At 44.5% G+C, this 21,584-nt stretch overlaps 1 protein-coding gene across 2 annotated transcripts; it reads right to left on the bottom strand.

Moving 5' to 3' along the window:
- Positions 1 to 303: 303 nt before the first annotated feature.
- Positions 304 to 15,405, bottom strand: JCAD (junctional cadherin 5 associated). 2 transcript variants are annotated; one of them, XM_042816862.1, is made up of 3 exons: positions 15,050 to 15,405; positions 5,972 to 9,612; positions 304 to 2,160 (listed from the first exon to the last, which is right to left on the bottom strand). In XM_042816862.1, the coding sequence occupies exons 1-3, from the start codon at positions 15,343 to 15,345 to the stop codon at positions 2,126 to 2,128; spliced, it is 3,972 nt and encodes a 1,323-aa protein (XP_042672796.1). In that variant the 5' UTR covers positions 15,346 to 15,405; the 3' UTR covers positions 304 to 2,125. The 2 variants fall into 2 exon arrangements, with proteins under 2 accessions (XP_042672796.1, XP_042672795.1); XM_042816861.1 differs by having other exon boundaries at positions 2,084 to 9,612.
- Positions 15,406 to 21,584: the final 6,179 nt, after the last annotated feature.

Raw genomic sequence — 21,584 nt, 5'->3', positions numbered from 1 at the left:
AACTTACAGTTCTCCAGAAACCATGGGTAAATTAAAATCTTCAAGTTATTGCCAGGCCCCTCAACTCTGCCATTAGGGGGGATGATGAGAGTCGAAGCAGTTCTTTTTTTGGAAGTAGCTCTTTGTGGACAGACTGGGCTGAAAGATGTTTTGTAACCATGTAATGGCTCCCAGACATCCTAGCTGAGTACTGGTGATTATTTTAAAAGAAAGGTGAATATAGTAAGAACGGTAGAAAAGGTTTGTCAGGAAGTATTGCTAGGCAGCACACTCAAGAGTTAATAAAATAAATTATACACCACATTTTCTTTTCAAACAAGCTTTAAATAGTCCATATATAACAGAATCGTGTGTTACAGACAAGAAATTCATTCTGTCAAAACACAGGATGAGTGTTTCTCCCTGTCGTTCTTTCCAGATTACAGACTTCTTAGGAAAAAATATTTAAAGACATTAGATTTTAGAAAATAAAATTATGCTACAAAACAACGGCAACAAAAAAGAAGAGGGTAAAATAGACCAGTGATGTACATGAACGAGTTATCTGAAGAATGTTAGCAAACAGGTACTTATAAAAAGAAAAAAAAGAACAACGCACAGAAATGAACATAAAGGCTTTAAAATCAGAGATTCTACGCAGGCTAATTCAGTATCAAAGAGCAGAATGCATAGGCTTTATTATATACTTTGCAGTTCATGCATTTGTGTGTGCAGATAACATACACTTACAGACATGTATTCAAACGCCTTGAGGAAGACATCTGAACTCCTCCCCAGCACCATCAGTTAGCTGCAGGGAAGAAGTAAACCCAGGTTTATTTCTTTTCTTACACTGGCCTAATCCAAAATCACGATGTGTAAAAGGAAGTGAAAGAAAGAAACAGGTATTTCATCCAAGCCGCTCAAAGATACCGGGACAGAGATCCAAACCCACTTTTTTGGTAAGCACAGTCACTGGAATGTTACGGCAGCAACACCAGCCCAGACGGCTCTCAGCTGTTTCGGAAAGCTGCTCCAAGAACGATCCAAGGCTTGAGTGCCGAGAAATGGAAATAACCCTGTTGTACATACATACGTACACAGATGGCTCTTCTCAGAAAATAAGGGAGCGCTACTGAATACGGGGCAATATGGAGTGTGCATTCAGATATACAAGTGAAATCGTCTTGGGTCACCTTCACTCAGAGGGATAAGTCTTCTTAAAATATAATAATAATAATAATACTTCTTTATACTTGCCACTTGTTAGCAATTGTTTACATCGTAGAAAAATAGATAGTATTCTGTAACAAGAAATATAGTTATTTTGTTAAAATGGGCTATTTTAAACCAGCTACTATTCTTTCATATAAAGAATTTCTAAACAGCGAAACAAAAATAGGTAATACTGAGTGCAAAACAGCCAGTGGTATACTTTGCATTGGTCAGGAACACTAGTTGCCAGCTACTATAATTACACATTCTGTACAATGTATTACAAAAGTCTTCATTTTTTAGAAGCTTTGGGATTTTTGCTTTTCTTCTCTCTAGGTGGCAAGTAAGTATTTAATCCAAGTAAATTCAGACTCTGGAAGTCAGAAATAATTTCACAATCAGTCTTTGCTACCATTGTCTCGCATTCCTTCCCCCACTTAGTGCAGCAGCACTTTCTGCTTATGGCCAAAAATCCCTTAAGTTAAACAATGTTTAGACTGTAGAGACTTAGAAGTTTAGCTTATAAATTCACATTCTTTTAAAAATCATTTCACTAATCTCCCACGTTTACATCTACACCAAAGAGAAAGCTCAAAAGCCTCACTTCATGCATTTCATCATCCCGGCTGAAGACTGAAATACTGTTCAGATAAAAACTCTTTGCCAACTGTAGGCATTAAGTCTTAATGCTACAAAGCCAGATGGTTCCAATGTAGAAGTCAGATTTTTCTGCGGTCTCCGCAACAGTCTCAGATATGAATAGCTAATTCCTAGTGGCAGTGGTAAAGGCATTATCAGTACACCATGAACACCACAAATGGAGGCAATTTCCAAGCATCAAAGAACAAAAACAAACAAAAAGCACCCAGCAAAAAAAATCAGTGAAACATTCTTAGTAGAGCAGACATCTTTATTCTCTTCTCTGTTCAGCTCACACCTTTTCAACTTTGGTGGGGTCATATGTGTCTGAAAAAGACAAGAAAACACAATGAATAATGTATTGTGGAACTTTTTCAACACCAGTACATGCAGTGAGGCATGGAAATAAGACTTTTTTTCCCCTAATTTTTATATAAAGAAAAGGGAAACTAACACTGGACTGACAGTCCTAAAAATACATAATACATTCTTGACCCCAATTCTGCATTTGCACCAGTATAACTCAGGAACAACTCAGATCAAATGCATGGGGATATAATTGGGAAGCCTTGTGTGGGTAGGAGAAAGCTGACTGACTGCTAAATGATTGCTTCTAGTGTTCAGATGCTTTGAGACTGAAAGACACAAGATTTGCCCCCCTTACACTGAACAATACGTAAATGCTGCACTCTTCCTACTGGGGTGATTAAGGCTGGTTCAGTGATACAGTTCAGTTTTCAGCGTCTTTTTATTTGATTGTGCTTTCTCAGCTTGAGATTCATGCAGTGGCATAATGGAAAGCATCACCGTATCACCTCACAGCAGTCAAACTGCCTCACTTCTGCCAGCAAAACTGCAGCTCATGGTTTGAACATCATTCTCTAAAGCACTGGACTGTCTTACTAACTTTGATCTTTATTTTAAGCCTACCTCTTGCTAGGTCACAGGATAGACCTCACTTTGCATTTCTGACATTGGCCATGCAGCGAACAGACACAAGACTTCTCCTTCATCCTACATCCCTGTGACTCTGGGAGAGGATTGCAATGAAAGGGCTTTGCCTTCTGAGATCTGCCTGCCCTGCACATGCCTGCCTTACCCCAGACACCTTGGGATGCACAGCCACACAGGAGTCTGTAATCCCCAGGGGTCTGGACAATCCAGCACTGCAGCCTATGCTACTTGCTGTGCCTGTGTAACTTGGGTATCTGTGCTAATCTTAAAAGTCCCTCCCATAGGCTATACTCCCATTGCAGTTGCATTTAAACAGTTAAGCATGAAAATAGTTGGACCCATAAATATCACACTGGAGAGTAAAATGTTCACCCTGAGGAGTTTTACACTGATATGAGTGAACATCTTCATTCAAACAAGCACAAAAATCGTCAGAGGGAAATTTTTACTTCTATGTGTCCCTCTGCAGCATCCAGATGCATATCAAGAGACTGGCTAAGAAAGAACTTCGGCCCTAGTGGGTGCTGGGGTGGGACCTGTAATTCCACTCTCCTCACAATGACAGGCTAGCCAAGAAAGGAGTCTGTGCCAGCAGCGCCTATGTAAGAACTGCTTATCACTGTTCAGCTTCTGCTGGCATTTCCAAACTTCAAGGACAGACACTACATTAATGCACAAACTCAAAAGGAACACAGTGTTTGAGGGCTGGTGCACTCCAGGACAGCTCAGCATCTAAGCTTAGTGCATTGGCAATGTGAGAAGATACTATTTCAGTTGCAATTACAAATGTTTTCTCCTTCTAAAATACAAGAACACATAACAGCTCCAAACCGCTCTGCACAAAGCTGATCTAAGAATAAAAATGGATTAACATTTCAGAAACTAGGTTCTCCCAAGGCCTCCCTGGCCCAGTTTTTGGACTCATTCACGGTGTGAGAACTCACCACCAGTTGGAAAAGCTCTGAAGGAGTGGGGTGAGAAACTCAGGCCACAAGACTTCTGCACAGCCCAGATTATTCCCTAAAAGCTTACTCAGACCTTCAGCATCTAAACCAAGGATCCCAAAGATCCAAACTGCCAGGAAGACTCCTAGCAGTGTCAGAATTCTGGAAGCACAAATACTGGAATTCCTGCACTGATGCACAAACATTTCTTCAGCATTTGGTTAAGCTAATTTGCAATGCTGTTTACAGAAACAAGGCCAGATCAGTAGCCTCACGGAAGCAGTCTTCAAACAGCAAAGAAGAAAAAAAACATCCAGTACATTTGGGAACATTGGAGATGTTCTTCAAATGGCACTATTTGCATAGTAAGATCAGCTCTTACTCTGAGATGACTGTTCATCTGCCAAGCTACATTATACATGTGAAAGCCTGTTTCTTTTAAGGCCTCTAAGCCTCTAAAGGAGGCCCAGTCTGCAATTATAAGACTAACATCACCCTAGCTCACTCCAACTAGAATGGATTTTAGAAATATCTACTCCCTGAAAGGAATGCATATCAGTGCTTTTTCAAGACTAGTTCTCATTTTGGCTTTCACTGGTACCAGTGAGACAGTCCGGAAGATGGAGTGAGAGTTAACAAAGTCAACAAGCATCAGGCCCTTCTATAAACACAAATCTCCAGTCCTGCCTCACTAAGGCAAGATGAAGATCTTGCGGCTGTCAGCAAGTCAGTCTCTTTGGATGGGAGGAAGCCAGTGGAGGGGATTGCTTCTACCATGCGTGTTACCCTGCAGTGCTGGATGTGTGCAGCGCGAAGGGACAGCCATGATGCAGATATGGGGAAAGCTGTTAAAAGGAACTACTGCAGTGGGCACACATTGCAGAACACGAGCCTGGCATTGTCAGTAAGAAGGATAAAACTAGGCCTAATTTGCTGCAGAATAATTCTGAGTACAAGGCTCCAATACATCCCTGAAGTCTTGTCACTACAACATTTATTTTCTTCATTCCAGCAGAAACCCCAAAAGAGGAAAGCATATGAGATACATGTGGGGCATACTGGATCTGATGGATACGTGGAAGCTGAATTAGCCTGTTTGGAAAACCTGCTCAAGAGAAATACGGCTCAGAGCAGAAGGAGATGCAGAGCTGTGGGATACAGAAAAAGATGCAAAGGAGAAGGCTGTAAGACTGGAAAAGTCAATGCTGAGAACTCATATAAACATTTATCTTCAGAAATAAATGCATACATTCACTATAAAGCATGCTCAATTTAGTTTCAGTCCCTCTGTACTGGAAAACTGTAAACAGATTTACATCGATGGAGTTTAATGAATAACCTGTGTGAATTTCAAGATAGAGTAGTGGCTGTTGCAAGGAGGACAGAGAGAAGATGATATTAATTTAACAACTTTCACACTATGCACTGGCTCACTCCAATGCATTTAATGCACTAGGCAGGTAGCCTGGGAGGTTTATACCTTTACACAGATCTATGGCAACAGATGATTTTCAGTTGCTTAATACAATGCCATATGAAAACTGTTGTGGAGAGAGAACAGTTCACGTTACTTCGGGGTGCATATGGACTACCCAAGTTTATGTGCTCTTGAGAGATGAGGAACACACACACCAAAAAAAAAAGGTGTTCACTGAAAAAGTCAACGTTCCATTTGACCTGGGGATAACAGTTGTGCTCAACACGTGATTTGGAAAATATTCATGAGAGAGAGAATTTTCCAGGCCCCTTAATGTAGCCATTTCCCAGAGGCTTCACAGAAGAACATCAGATTTTTATTTTTAGTTCTTTCTGAACTCTGATACAGTATGTGTTTCCTTAAGTATTAGAGATGGAAAATTAGGTATTCAAGGAGAGGCTATGATTAAATCACCACATGTTCCTAAACACTGGCACCAGAGTGACTATCTCTGAACTGAGCTATTTAAAACTGGCAGTTCCCTGAAACAATTAGACAGACAGCAAACCTCGGGGACTGCTCCAGCCTGCGTGAATGAGTTTCAGTATCACAAGTTACTTTTACAGTAAGTTTTCCTAAAATAGGATCACTCACTCATGTTACCTCTTCCACAAGGAGAGTAAAGGAGGTGGCAACCAGATGGGGGTAGTACCACCTACAGCCTGTTACTATTTGAGCATCATTACGTGGGCATAAGGAAAGCAATTGTGCCTGTTACATAAGAAAACAGTACCCACTTGGATCTCCCAAAGTAGGGTCTTACCTAAGGAAAAATCTCTGTCGATTTTCTTCTTGTCCATTCCACCTAAATATCCATTTTCACTGAGAGAGACAACACGCTTGGACACAGTCCCTGAAGTTGCCAGTTTGCTTCCTCTCTCCTCATGTACCTTTGCCAGCTTCTCCTCGTCCACCTCCTCTCCTGAGTCTGCACTTTTAATGCTCAGACGTCTCATCCGGGACACAGAGTCGACTTCTTTCATTCGCACTAAGCGATCCATGGCAGTCCGGCTTGGTGGAGATGTGAGCTTGCCTTGTAGTGTCTCTATCACTTTTGAGGTGCTCCTCACTCTCTTTTCAGAGTGCTGACACACAGTTGGTTTGGATACCAACTTTTGGTCTCCACCTTGGCTGGGCCTCTCAGGTTGTTCAAACGCTTGCTCCTTCACCAACATTTTAGTGCTGCTTTCCTGGTGAGTGGTCTGGCATTCATCAGGGTATAATGATTGGTCCTTTTCTCCAACAAAGAGAGCACTCTCTGTCCACCCACACTTACGTCTGCTTTCATAAGAACTGTCTTTTTTTCCTTCTTTGCCACTTACAGTGCTCTCTGCTGATGACCCAAAGTCATGGGCATTGTTTGCAGGCCTTGTGCCTGGCTGGGGCCCAACGTGGTCATCTGGAAGGAGAGATTCCACTGCTATTTCTATGCCTAAAATTCTTGCAGCTCTTGCCTGCAAGGACTCATTCACAGGGATTTCCACAGAATTTTCATTTGAAGAGTAATCAGAATTGCTAGCACCAGGGCCTGAGGCTGTATCAAGTCCCACTGCCCTCAAATCTGGCTCAGAGCACCCTTGGTTCCTCTTGGTTAAGGACAAGCGTACAACTGAGCCTCTCTCGAATTTTGTATCATTTTGGGGAGCCGCACCTTTGCTCAGTTTAACAAAGTCTAGATAATTTTGGTCTTCGCTCATCTCCTGTAAGACAGGATTATTGAAAGGATTACCATGGTAGGAGCTGCTTGGGCTACTAGACAAGAATCTCTTGACAGGTCCTGTGCGAACTGGCTGGCTGTTTGCTCTATTCTTGGCTTCCCCCGTCCTCATTTCTGTTATCAGACTTCCATCTGCTGGTCTGACTCCTTCATTGCTCCCTCCTGGCTGTGAAGAGCACTGAGAGCCAACACAGCTCATCTCAGCACCATGCTCTGTCCCTGTGCTCCAACTTTCAGATTTACTTTTAACTCTCCCTGACTTGAATACGGGCACCTCTGGCACAACTGTTTCCAACTTCCCACTACGTTTTGGTTCTTGGTTCCCATTTCTAGGTGACCTTCTCTGTGGAAGGGCATGTGGCTGCGGAGAAGCTCCTGCACTTTCCAAGTCCTCCTCACTGCTCATGCTCTCTTCCTGCCCTTGCAGCTCCTTGTTAAAACTTTCTAGCTCACTTATTGCATCCCATGGTCGGCGGCTGACAGGCTTCAGAAGGAACTGCCCAAACAGCTCTTTACTGTTGCAAGGAGCTCCTGCTCCTCCCTTAACTACATCAGCCTTGGGAATAACGCCAGCTTCCCGCTCCTGGGCAGGCAGGGGCTGGCTCTGGTGGCCCTTGGGTGAGGAGGCCTGTGGGACGGAGGTGGCAGTTCTAGAAAATGCGCTGTTGCTGGACTGGCTGAGGTACATCTGCCCCTTCATGCCATACGCACCTTGTATGCGGCCTCTGTCATCAGAAGGTGACCCTGTCTGCTTCGACCCAGCTGTGGATGCCGTACATCCTAGTTGCTTTGGAGACAGCGATTTGTTACTGCTGGGTTGCCCAGGCTTTGGACCATGGAAAATCTGTGGGTTTTTAGGTTCTTCAGAGAAACTGGTCTGTGTTTGCTGGTCTTTGTACTGATCACCTGGCCAGGAGCCAGAGTATTTGAGCTCTCTGTGTTTTGCAGGCTGAATAAATCTGAGGTCATTCATTTGTTTGAACTCTTCTGGTCTCCACAGCTCTTGTTTTTCTAACTCATTTTTATTGGTCATGCTTCCTGTAAGAGCTTGTAACTCCAAGTCAGTTGAAGACATACTTAAGAGACTTTGTTCTTGCAAAGCCCCATTGTTATCAAACCTGTTCTTATCAGGGCTCTGGGTTATGTTGTTGTTCCTATCTGTATCTGGCAGATTTGATTCTGATTTAACTGGGATAGAGACCAAACAAAATATAGTTTCATTCATTTTTTTCTTTGAACTCTTTTTGCTCTGCATCCCAGTTCCAGGTTCAAACTTTTTCACTTTTGTAACGGTCTCACAGGTGCTGTCCATATGTGAGTTTCTTATAAGAAGTTTGCCTTTTGTGTACTCTGTGCTGGCTTTGTTACAGGGGCTGTGATTAGCTGTGCTACAACTGTCTCTTTGGTCCAGCAAGGCACAATTTTCCTGATCTCGGACGGATGGTGCCAACCATCTGCTGCTGTGGGTGGAGCTGTCAGAAGTTCTTTCTTCCTTTACAGAACCGGCTAAGTGTGATGCATCCAAAAAGGCACTGTTGTACTGTACTTCAAGATCTCTCTCTTGCGAAGTACTGGAACTGGGACTGTGTGCATTTTCAATGTATTTAATGTTGCCCTGCAGACCATCAGGTGGTGCAATTTTAATATGCCGTATCCGAGGATCATCAAAGGGAATATACTGAACAGAACGCAGGAAGTCAGCGGGGCGCCTCGAATGGCTTTGCTTCCCAGGAGGAAGATGGTTGTCTTTGCAAGGAGCGGCTCCCATTTCAACACTGTTCACAGCTGGTCGTTGGCAGGCAACAGCCCGCTCTGCAGTGTCCTGCTGATCACTGCTGGCATATGTGGCATTGTTAGGCACTTCACTGAGGGGATGTGGGCTCACGGTATGGTGAGGTGGGGATTTGTAAGAAGGAGGAGGTACATAGACCGGGGGCTCCAAACCAGGATCATGAACACAAGCATCTTGCCTCGGCTCACTTGCTTTGGCTAAATAAGAAATGGGTTCATCCTTCTGGTAGTGGTCCTGAAAACCAGTTTCGGCAGTTCTGCTCTGTCGCTGCAGTTCATAGGATGGAGGCTTCAGAGGTCTCCCATACTTGGGCTTCACCAGGGGAAGGAAATGGCCTCCCGTTTCATGGTGCTTGGCCGATTCCACAGTCAATCTGTGTGAAGGATAGGAAGGGGCTTTACTTACGCTGAGGGAGTTGTTGCTGTTGGTCACGGAGGGCATTTCCACACACCTCATGCTCTCCTGCAGAAGGACTCTCGGCAAGGACTGCGATTTCCCTTTGTTGTGGGAGCCTAAGACATCGTCTCCCAGAGTCAGCGAATACAGCTCTTGGAGCAGTTTCTCTCTGTCACCATCTGACATTTGCCTTCCTACCTTTTTTGGCTGGTTCCAGCTTTCTGTTCTCATGTTCTGCCATTTGCAGTCTCCAGGCCCCTCACAGCTCTCGGGCAATCCACTTCTCCTGACGTACTCTGTGCTCAACCCCACTTTCATCTGGGCATCCTTGGGGTGTCTGGGTGCCCCGTGGGCCGTGGCCAGACCCTGCATTTCTGCACCTCCTTTCTGGGAGTAGCCCAGCAGCACGCTGAAGTCCTGCCCTCTCCTTCTCCAGTAGGCCAGATCTTTATCACTCTTGGGCTGGGAAGACCATGCTAGTTGGGGCCTGTCATAAACCCTGAAAAAGAAACACAGTGTCATCATAGGCAATTTCCACAGATGCACTTTCTTTCCCTTATGGGTAATTCCATTAAGAGGTCAAATGTTGAGTTATGCCAATGGGGTTTCTGTAATCTATTTGCAACCAGAAGGCTTTATGATTTTAATGAGAGGATTTAAGTCAGCCATTAGCACGAGCAAAGGAACAGCAAAGGAACCGATGCTCTTCTGGCATGTTGTTAGCAATGCAAAGCTGTTAGAAAGAGAAACAAATGCACACAGTTATGTGCTCTGCAAACATATACAGCTCCCTCAATGGGCATCAGAAAGCCAGAAATGATTATGATGAACTTATTTCTGCACTCTGTTACATCAAAATCTATAAACTTCAAGGGGATCACTGGTACAAGCAAGTTTAACAGGACTCTAAAGCTAAAATGCAGAGGGTAAGGAGAACAAGTAGAGGGCTACTTCCTAAAATATATCCTGTGTGAAGCACGATAAGCTGAAATTAAACATGTCGTTTCCTGCGTTGATTCTTGTTCATCTTTCTGAGGGCACAAATCCCTTTGATAGGCTTTGGATGAAATGATACATGACACAACAGTGGCAATGTATCAGCACAGCTCTTACTATGATGAAACCAACATTTAAATCTAAAACACCCCAAAAGAAGTATAACTTTTGCTTAGAAATAAAAGAGGGATCATCTCCAGCTACCCATTACTGAAATATGAAAGACACCACACATTTTATCGCAGATTAGAAATTCAGAACACAGACTTAAAAGAACAAAACAGTTTCTCTATGTGTTCTGAACAGATTAAACTATTTTGTATATTACTACTAAACAAAATTGGTACTTTTTCTTCTAAATAATTCATCTTCTACTTCAACTGTGTTCTGCTATTCTTGTACCTATGGTGTCCAACAGGATTACTGCTATTACACTATGCAGCTGCCACCAGCATACAACTAGAATGAAAAATCAATTTTGACATAAATAGGACAAGTATGTAGATGGAACCCAAGAATTTCTCCCTCTTCCGTCAACCCCAAGGTACATAAACAGTGTCATTGGGCTCCTTTTCTTTTTTTCACTATAAACACTCTATTTGAACAGCAGTTTGTGAAAACTTAATATAATTCAACTGAAAATTATTCAGTCTAGATCCACAGTAATTTTCTTTTACATATATTAACTTTATCCTGTAAGAGCTGAAAATAAAGCTGGGATATCTTGTTCACATTAATTCTGTTAGATTAAGACTTAACATCTGAACAAAATGTTCTGACTCTAACGCACAAAATACCGTTCAATTGCAGAACCCCAGGAAGTAATAAATGTCTAAATTAATCAATGAGATACAACAGGGCACCTCCTATATTAGAAAGTTGTTTGCAGTAACAACAAACTTTTCAGTGCCTTTCAGCATGTGGAAACAGCTGAACAAAAGCTGTCTTCTGAGATTATCACATCTTTACTTTCACCTGATCCAGTGCTAGCTACTACAGCACTGTTTGTATCTCTGCTTACAACACCAGGAGGGAAGCAGGCTCCAGCAGCAGTGAGGTGGGGACGGACAGATTACTCTTTCTGTTCTGTCAGATTTGCTAACAACACAAAATACCCAATGTGATTTAATTAATCATCACGTGAGGATCTAAGGAAAATCCTAGAAATTACAGTCATAGATGCTAAGATCAGAAGAGACCCTTTCAATTATTTGGTTTGACATCCTGCTCAGTGCAGGCCAGCAGACTTCCCTGAAATGGTTCCTGCTTCAGTGCTACCAGGTCTCCTAAAAAAGCATCTCAAAATCTTTACATTTCTAGAAGTGGTGAATCACTACTGTTGCAAAGGTTCATTCACCATTTAAAAAAAGAACAAAAACACTGAATATAAAGTGAAAACAAATACTTATCAGCCGAGTATAAAAACACTGGGGGAAGGAAGTATGGTCGACACTAATACTGAGATTTGCAATGGCCACAGCTAATAGTACAGAAATGAAATGGGCTGGCTGTTCAAAGGCTTTAATAGGAAACAGGAACTGGGGAAGGAAACATTACTCAACTCTTTCCTAGGAAACCAATAAAAGAGCAGTTTTGGTTAGTTTGCTTTTTTAAAGACAACCAAAGCTCAAGCGCAGATTTTCATTAAAGTAAATTGGCCCTAAGTGAGGAGAGTGCCAGTTACAGAAAGGGTGTTCCCCCATTTAGTAAAACTTTTAAATGTATAAAAACTGTTAAAAAGATTAAATTTATTTTTTAAGATTAAACAATTAATAGCCGGACTCTGATAATAAACTACCAGACATGATACAAACAATCTATCTCTTGGTCATGCAAGTGTAGAAAAGACATTTAAAAAGAGGTATTTAGAGCATTTAAACCTGATCTTTTTCATGATCTTTTCACTAGGTAAATAATGCATTCTCTCCAGCTCCCGCATTAGGTGCTAGAGGTGGTTATGTGCAGGCATCCAGAGATATAGAAGAATCCAATTGGACCAAGTAGGAAAGTTAAAACATTATGAACTCTTTTCTGAAAGTCCTGGTTCAAGCAGACTTCAAGCAGCACCACGTGTGCTGTCAGAAAGTGCTTGGAATTAATTCTATATAAAATCAGGTTAATGAGAAAACATTTTAAAAACTATTGCTAGCTCTTCTCAGTAGAGGAGGCCATGAGCATGCCCTGCACCGGCTGCCCAACCACATGTCACTGAGCTGATGCCCTCAGAGCAATGGGTCATGGCTGCCCCAGGGCGATGCTGGACAAGCGGACCTCGCATGACTCGCCAGAAGCAAAAGAGCGTGGCTGACATCACAAAACTGCAGGGCTGTACAGAAACAGCACAGGAGTTTCTGTCCCAGAGCGTAAGCGGTAGGCATCAGGCACCCAGGTACTCAGCGTCCATGAGATGTGGGCACTGGGGCAGTTCTTTGTGCCCAACAGGAAGGTGCTGTAAGGAACTTATTGACAGGATTTGGCAGCAAAGGGGAAACATTTCAGAGAGTTTTTATGGACACTGGCAACTTCTGTTCTATTTTGGGATCCTATCCTCACATACACTCATCCACTCTGAAACACCAGTACTGTCTTCTAATTTTTGCAGCAGGTGACCTCATTAATGATACTATCTACTTAGCTCTAAATTTGCTAGCTACTAACATAGTTCCTCCCACACAAATAACGAAGCAGCATGCATCTCCTCACTCGGAAAAGAAGCAGCCGTTCTCCTTCTATGAATCCTCTCTTCTCTACCACAAGGGCAGCTTCCCTCCTTTCTTTGCCTCATCTCCTGTTCCAAACCTTCACCGTGCAGCCTTCCTAATGCTCAGCAAAGCAAGGATGACTGGGACAGCCCTACCAGCACCTGCTCCTCTATGTGGAGAACAAGATGTAATAAATCATCATACTGGCAGAACAGTGAAACAACCCCAAAGTGGCTCATCTCTCAAGAGCAGTGTCTGTATGGCTGTGTCTTTTCTTCTCCTGAGTTTTAAAAACAGGGAAAGCCAGGGTCTAGCCTAGGGAGATGGGCTGGAGGGTTCTCACCCTACAGCCTGGCAGTTAAAGCACAGGTGCTGCAGCACCAACACTGCAGCGAACTTTATTCAATCTGGCCCACTGACTGCTCCTGGGCAGAGCCAGCACTGTGCTGTGCATCCAGGGATGGCAAGGAAGGGGCAGCTGCTACAGAGATTCTCCTTCACTCCTAGCTGTGAGTGACGTGTAAGAGCTCCCAACAGGTTCACTGGGAGTTGCAGTTTGCTTAACAAAAGAAAAGATTTCTATTTTTGTTGAAGTGTGACAGAAAGTCATTTACAGGACTGTGATCCCTATTTCACATGAAAAAGCAGCTTTTTAAAACCAGGATACCATATTTACCATGCTGTAGACTGAGAGATTCCTCACCTTGCATTCTGAGAGGTTCAAAAGGGACACTCAACCTGCCAGGAGTTTTGCACTTAGCCTCCCCTCGCCCCTGCAGATGCCTCTATCCCATCTCAGACACAGGGCAGACAAGTAAGCCTCTGCCATGGCTTTCTTCATTTCATTGCTGTCCAGTTCCCCTCATTCCAGGCACACCATGAAGGATCCTCCTTACCACCAGTAAATTCATGTCCTCTCCTGCCTCCAGAAGTGCTGCTTTCACCTGGGCCCTTCCCTGCTGTGGGACATGCCACCTTAGCACCACTTCACAGTGCTCCCATCCAACCCTGCCTGCTATACCAGCTCGCAGTCAGGAGCCACTCCTGCTCCAGGCAACTGGCCTCGCAAGGGGAAGGGAGATGAAGGGGATGGCAGAAAAAAGAAAAAAGCAGACAGGCCCAGCAGCCAGGGGACACATGCCTTTGCTAAGTGTCACTGAAGGTCTTTGAAAGAGGACAGGGTCCCAAGGCTGGAGCACTGTGTCCTGCTTTCAGTTTCAAGCCTGTTCTGCAGGAGGAAGGGGCTTTTCCTCACGAAATGCCGTCACAGCAGGGTTGAATCCCAGTCCAACTCTCACCCCTTCCTTTGTTCACGGGGAGCTCTCAAACAGCTGCAGAACAATGCTGGGCTGCTGTATACACACAGCTCTTCCTGCCAGCCTGCCCCAGCCCAGTGCGCACGTACTCCGCAGTGAGAGAGCCATGCCGGTACTAGTGCACGTCCTATGGAGTGACGACAAGAGCTTCCACTGGCTTTGAGTTGCTTTAAAAAGAAACACACAGGCACCTCCTTATGTTTACTTCATAAGAACAGCCTCAGGAAAACAAGAGTGTCCTCTGTGCATGGAGGAACACCCACTGAGAGCTGCACACAGCTGAATCTACCACCACAACCAGGGCATGCATGTGGCAGAAGAAGCTGGGTTTGGATTTTTAAAACTACTCCTTTACAAAAAGAGCTTTTGCCCCTTTATGTTTTACCGCACTTAGACTGAGCTTTCCTAAGAGCATCAGCAAGGCATTTCTGAGACAGACAGCATGAGTCAGTGGCATTTTCCCTCACCTCAGTATTCTCAAAGCAGCAGCGAAGTGGAAGTGCCATCTCTTTGGGTGGACATTTCATAGAATTGTAAGGTTGGAAAAGAGTGCTATAATCATCAAGTCCAACCATCAACCCATCACCACTATGCCCACTAATCCACGTCTCTAAGTACCACATCTACTTATACTGAACACCTTCAGGGCCCACGACTCCATCAACTCCTTCAGCAGCCCATTCCAATATCTCACGACTCCTTCTGAGAAAAATTTTCTCCTAATATCCAACATGAACCTCCCTGGGCACAACTTAAGGCTATTACCTCTCATCTCAATTTGCAGTGCATGGAAATAATCACACTGGTATGGAAGCAGGAAAGGATCACAGGAAGATGGTGTCAGGGGTTAGGGGCATGCTCAGTTATCTGCCAGAACCAAAAGAAAGAGAAAGCAAAGCCATGGCATGGTGCTGAAACTTACCCCCCTTCTGAAGTATGAAAAGTGGACAAACCCTGAAGGTCATGGTGGTAACCAGGACCTGCTTGTCTCCCTTGGCTCCCATGACTGCTTTCAGTGCTGCTCGAGTTGGTTTTCGTCAGAGGCTTCTTGCAGTAAGCAGCTCTAGGGTCTGCTTCCAAGCCATTCAGTGTCCTCTGAGCAGATCTGTTCCCTGCAGCTTCATGCCGGTATCCATCATATCTGTTCTCATAGGAAGCAGGGGGATTTTTAGACAATTTGTATCCATGAGAAATCAAGAGGTCCTCCACACTGAACATATTGCGTTGGTTTCACTCACAGCTACGCCATCAGAAAGCTCTTTCCAGCAAGACCCATGACTGGAAAAAAATCAAAAGAGAAGACAGCCTTAAACAAGGAGAGACATCCCTGATCCACAGGCAGTGCTACTAAAGACAAGGGTTTCAATGGTCAGTGCAGCTTTCAGATTTTACTATGGGATCTCCAAAAAACCCTGTGCCAGAGCTGAGCCCCCCGTCCGAGTCAAGCCTTTGCCTAAAACCCAACTTCACTCCTGTCCTGAGTGATGTGCTCTGCATTATGTTTCAAGTCATTGTGGTAGGAGGGGAAGGCCTACAAGACAACGTGCCACTCCCTACAGCTCTGCATATTCCTATTAAGAAAAAATGTTCACATGAATAAGGACAGTATTTGCATGAGAACCAAAATTCATGATGCAACCACATGAGAAACCCAGGTAATGCCATGCAACACCCCCATTAAGCAGCCTTTTTTACAGATGATTTTCTTCTTGGCCTACACTGACCTGCTGGAATCCAGCAATCATAACCCAGAAAAAAACAAAGCCTAAGATTTCAAGAATGCTCTATTTTTACAGCACATTTTCCCTGTGAAAAATGACTGAAAACAACCTGAGGTGCCTATGTCTCAATGATTCCAACACACACGACAGTCAGGATTTTTCTCTCTGGTGACAGCTCTCAACTCTTCACCAACTACGGCAAAGATTCAGCAAAATGAATTAGTTGGCTGGAAACAATCTCTATTGTCTGCACCTCTCTCACATCTTGTTACGGCAATTATGGGATATCCATTCCTCCATAGTTCTAAAACGACTGGAAGGTAATGATCTACTCTGTAGGTTGTGCACAGCGAGGAACCAATTCTGGGACATTCCTCCTTGCTTGAACTGCACTACAAGAAAAGAAGAAGGTGCATAAATGAGAAGTGAAACACACCAAAATAGATTTGTTACATAAAACGGAAGACTCGAGATGATGTTCCCCGCATATGCACTTCATCCAACATGCAGGGTGAGTGCTGAGGACCCTGCATAGCAGCAGCTCTACCTGAGGGACAAGAGCTCTCACTGGCAGCTGCTCGGAAGGAGAATGCCTCTGCAAAGATCATGAATCATAGAATCAGAGAAACATTACAGTTGGGAAAGGACACTAAGATTATCTAGTCCAACCATGAAAAGTGAGTGCATGTTATACACAGGGCTCTTTTGCTCTTCTTGGGCAAGAGGAAGGTGAGAACTGTTGTCACTGTTATTTAATGAAATACATGAACCTATGTAGTGCAGAAATACACAAACATTTGTAATGCAGAGCCGAGATTCAGCCAGTAACTTGGAACGCTGCAAAAGTGGCTTTGCAGCCTGCTAGCCTGCTTAGCATTTAAACCGGTTTGTCTCTGGAGCTTAATGAATCCCTTCCCTCTTCACACACATAACACTACACACCCTTTAAAATATAAAAATAAAGTCGTGGTGAAGATACGTTAGGAGTATCCCTTGCTTGAACACGGCTCCAAACTTCAGCAGGGAGGAGCGGGCCGTTCCCTCCTGGAAGGCTCTGTGGGTTATTTTTGAACGCTAGCCTAAAAGGCTGATTTTCCATCCGTCCCCCCACCCTGGACTGCGTGAGGAACCAGGTAGGCGCTGATCAAGGGGAACAGCTGGCTGCTAGAGCTGTTCAGCCTCCAACAGGAGAAAGATCTGATGTGACGACCCGGGAGAGCAGAAAGCCCATCGGAGCGCTCACAGGTGCAAGGAAGAGCTGCGCTTTTCCTGCTATTATTGCCAGTCTGGCGCAGAGCGTGGATTAACCCTCTCGCTGCCGCTGCAGGGCCATCGGGGAGGCAGAGGGAGCAGTGAGAACACACAGCCATGGGCTCAGCTCCGATCCCACTCCTGGTGAGGAGCAGTGGGATGCCCACTGAGTTAGCACCCAGCACCCACAGGGACACAGGCTGGCTTCCCCAAAGCAGTCGTGGTGCTGGGATGCTCTTCCCAGCCTCCCTTAGATAAATAAACATAAAAAATGACTATCAAAGGAGTTGCACTGGCAGGAGTAGCAAAACTGTGGCTGCAGCACGTCCTTATAAATAATCTGTGAGACTGGGCCAAAGAGCAAAGGCTGCATGGGGCTTCTAATTTGAGGTAAGATCAACAACGCTGGAAAACAGTTTGTTTTTCCAGCGCTCATTTGTTTTGTTTGCCAATGACATCAGTGCTCTCTGATAGGGTTTGCTTCCTGAGGATGCCTGCTATCTTGCCAGGGTTTCCGACTTGTCCCCGTCAGCCGGTACAGCTCAGCACTGAACTGCAAACAGAGCCAAGCTTTTCTACGGAAACTTCTCAGCAACTCTGAGATGCACGGGGCTGGCTGTGGTACCAGCACACAGACACCATGGGACCCCAGCAAGCAGGTCACAATGGGAGCCTTGGGTGGGAGGGCCACAAAGCGGCAGGGATGCCTGTCCCTGCATGGGGATGGCATTACTGCCCCAGGGATAAGCCCCAGGCACTTCCAAAAGCCTCTGAGAAACCTGGTGCTAGTGCCACCGCCATGCTGCTTCCAGAGCCCCTGCCTGTGGGAAAAAAATGCTCATTTCTGCTATGTTCTGCCTGTATCGTTTGCACAGCTGCTTTCCAGCCTTATTTTTTGGGAGTGCCACCAGTGCTGTAAGTGACGATGAATGCCAACTCTTGCTGCAGCAGCAGCTCTGTCAGTGCTCTGGAAGGGCTCATGTGCTAATGACCCCCATGCAGCTGTGCCCCTTTACTCAGCACATGGCAGAGTTCCCTGGCAGAACACCATGCACCTCAGTGGGAAGTAGCAGGGACACAGAGCTCGCCACAGGCTGGCTGCCCTCTCTTACATCTCCTCTCCCTCTGCCATTTAAAGTAATTTGGATTGCATGATTCTCCTCATTCACCTCTGCTCCAACTATAACACTTTGCAAGCAATTCTGTACAACTTTACAGAAACAGAAACAATGAGGGAGCGTTATTCACACTGCAAAATGAATCATTCAGCCATCATGAGTTGCCCAAATGAGGGCCCTCTGCATGGACACACAAGGTGCTGCAGATAGTGATTACACCGAGCCTGCAGGACTCCTTCCTCCACTGATGCACAGCAGAGGTGATGTTATCTTCATGGCTTATCTACAGCCATTATCCAGATGCTACTCTGAAGATGGAGTTACCAAAAGGCATTCGAATTATAAACTGTGTTATCTAGATGGGTCACAATTAAACTAGCTTATCTTCCCTCATTTCTGCAGTGTGGTGACATTATTCTTGTTTTATGTCAGAGAGTGCCACATAGAAGTATTCACATAGACAGATTTAAGTGAAAACCACCCTCTCCATTCTAGGCACCCAGTGTGAAGTATCTGCACCCAAACTTTTTGAAAGCACAGCATTAAAACTGAGCAAGATACTGCTGAAGAGCCCAGTGCTCTGCATGCCACACCACACGTGGGAAGCCAGGTGCAAGGACCCCACAAAGACATAGAAACATAGAATGAGTAAGATTGCAAAAGACCTCCAAGGTCATGTAGTCCATCTCCATCATGTCCACTAAACCATGTCCCTCAGTGGCACATCCACATGTTTCTTGATCACCTTCAGGAATGACTCCACTATCTCCCCAGAAAGCTGTTCTAATGTCTTACCATTCTTTCTGAGAAGAAATTTTTCCAAATATCCAACCTGAATCTCCCCTGGCACAGAGGCTGACCTCCAACTCAATACAACTTCTATTCAAGCAGTCATAAGGAGAGCGACAAGGTCTCCCTAAGCCACATCTTCTCCAGACTAAACAATTCCACAAACGAGATTACCTAAGAGGTTGGCTGCAGTAATTTCTCTCTTACTCATCTCTGTTCCTCTGCCCACCTAACCCAGCCGCAACCCTTTAGTCCAATCTGCCCCCACTTTCCTTGTGCCATTAACTTCTCACCTCTTTGCATTCTGGTGCCTTCATTTCTCAGTTCCTTGAGAAACTAAGGAGCAGTTTGCTTGCAGAAAACATGGGCTACACAGTCACACTCTGCTTACACATCTATAGGAACAATGAGAGCACCAGCACCGTCCCTGCAGCCGGGGCTATGAGATGCTGATGAATGTGAAGACAAAATCTTGGGAAAACTGAGTGACTAGAATCAGAGATGCACCTGCTGAGAACACATACAAACATCTCCAAGTCTCATAACCAAAGATCCTGTTCCTGAATGTGATGGCACTGCAGCTCTCAATCAAACAGCTGGAAGGTTTTTTTTCTTTCTCCTGTTTAATGTGGGTTAAACAACATTCCTTCTGCCCTTCCTCCTCCCCCTAGTTTTTCTTGGAAATGGTTGAATTAGTTTGGCTGATGATATGAGAATAAATTTAGCCAGAGAGAGACACAACCTGAAAGTCTCAGATTGAGTGATAAAAGCCTGACAGACTACAGCGACAAAGAACAGGTTCCTGGAGCACAAGTTATAATACTAGATGGGACTGCTAGCTCAGTCTAAATATAACCCTGAGCAACATCCCAGGAGAACATGCAAGTCTTTGGCCATGGTAATCCCTCCTGTTTTTTCACTGGTTTTGCATGTGTGCATACAAGACAGCTTATCAAAAACACACACTCAGCTGGGCTTTCACCTTGATCATTTTGTCCTTCTGGAGACACTGAAGTCAGATGGGGTATATAGGGCAGAGCAGAGCATACTATGCCCGTGCCCTCTGCTCAGACCCACAGACATTGCCCAACAGCCTCCACAGCCAGTTACTGATAAACACATTCACGTGCTAAAGATAAAATTCATGTATTTGAAAAGTTTACAACAGCAGCATTCACTGCAGTCAATTATGAGATAGTTAATGCAAAGCTAGGCCAGGACACAGACAAAAGAGATTACAGAAAATTAATGTAGGTTGGATGCGTTCTGCACAGCAGGGCCCGATTAAGTGTATACCAGGATTGAGGAGGGAGCAGGGAATTCACCAGAGCAGCCTCCAAGCCATTAACAAACATCTCTGAGAATTTCTCAGAGGATGGGCAAAGGGCAAACATCCTATCTAACTTCAAACAAAATGGGGAAGGAGACAGAATAGAGAAATCATAGACCAAACAGCCCGCCTTTGATATCAATTCAGACACATCAGCATATCTACTTGTAAATCCTTCTTGCAGGTGTTGATTATCATGGAGCACATGGGAGAGGGAGTGAGCGTGCGACCTAGAGGGGCAATGCCACTTCCAGCTCCTGCACTGCAGCTGCGTCCACTCCCACGTGATAAAGCCATGAGAAAACAGAAAATGTAGACTCGTCAAGAACAAATAAAGTCTAATCAATTTAATTTTCTTCTTTGATGGAGTTGGTGCTGTAGTGACTATGGGGGAAAAAACAGTAGAAGTAGCACGCTGGAACAAGGAAAGCTTTTGATGCATGCATGTGACAGTCTTATATGCAAACAAGGTGAATGTTATTTAGGTATAATTTACTGTAGGTGGGTATACAAATGTTCCAGATCTGTACGGAAGGAAGAGTTAGTAAATTCCACGTCAACCTGAAAAGACAGATACCGGCTCCGCCTGGAGTCTTGGTCTATTCAGTATTTCCATTAATGACTTGTAAATCAGAATAAAGATTACAATTACAAATCTGTGGGGAGTGCTGTGAGCATTTTCAGGGATTAAATTAGAATAAAATAATAATGAATTAGAAAAGCAACATGAAGTGAATGACTGAGATTCCATATGGGCAGACGCAAAGCACCACACTGATGAAGAAAGACAGAAAAGTCCAAAATGGAATGGTAAGAGAGCAAGAGAGTCTCAGGAGAAGAGCCGCAGAGAGGTAAGGCATCAGGAGCAGCACAGGACTTGGCACCCGGGGACAAGTGTATCTGGAGAAAGACCAAGAGGAGCATCTCGTGCTGCAGCCCTGCGTCCAGCATTGAACCTGATTCCAGCCAGATGCTGCTCCCTGCCATTTGCTCACAGGAATGATAAAAGGTCACCGGAGTGTGACCCCATGAGAAAAGGCTACAAGAAATGGGCTTGTTCAGCTGAAGGAAGAGGGAGGAGGTGAGAGAAGCAGACATGATAATGAATTTCAAATGTATCAGGCTGCTTGAAGGCAGTGGTAATCTTGTTCTGCTCCTTCCAGATTTGGAAATCTTATGTGAAAGCTTAGCAGGCAGCAGGGGAGACTGAGGTTAGACATTAGGATCAGCTATCTAACCATCACGACT

Source organism: Centrocercus urophasianus, unplaced genomic scaffold (assembly GCF_019232065.1).
Source record: "Centrocercus urophasianus isolate 14NV4802_14NV808 unplaced genomic scaffold, USGS_Curo_1.0 seq_16, whole genome shotgun sequence".
Classification (NCBI taxonomy): domain Eukaryota; kingdom Metazoa; phylum Chordata; class Aves; order Galliformes; family Phasianidae; genus Centrocercus; species Centrocercus urophasianus.
This window is presented reverse-complemented; position numbering and strand designations above follow the sequence as displayed.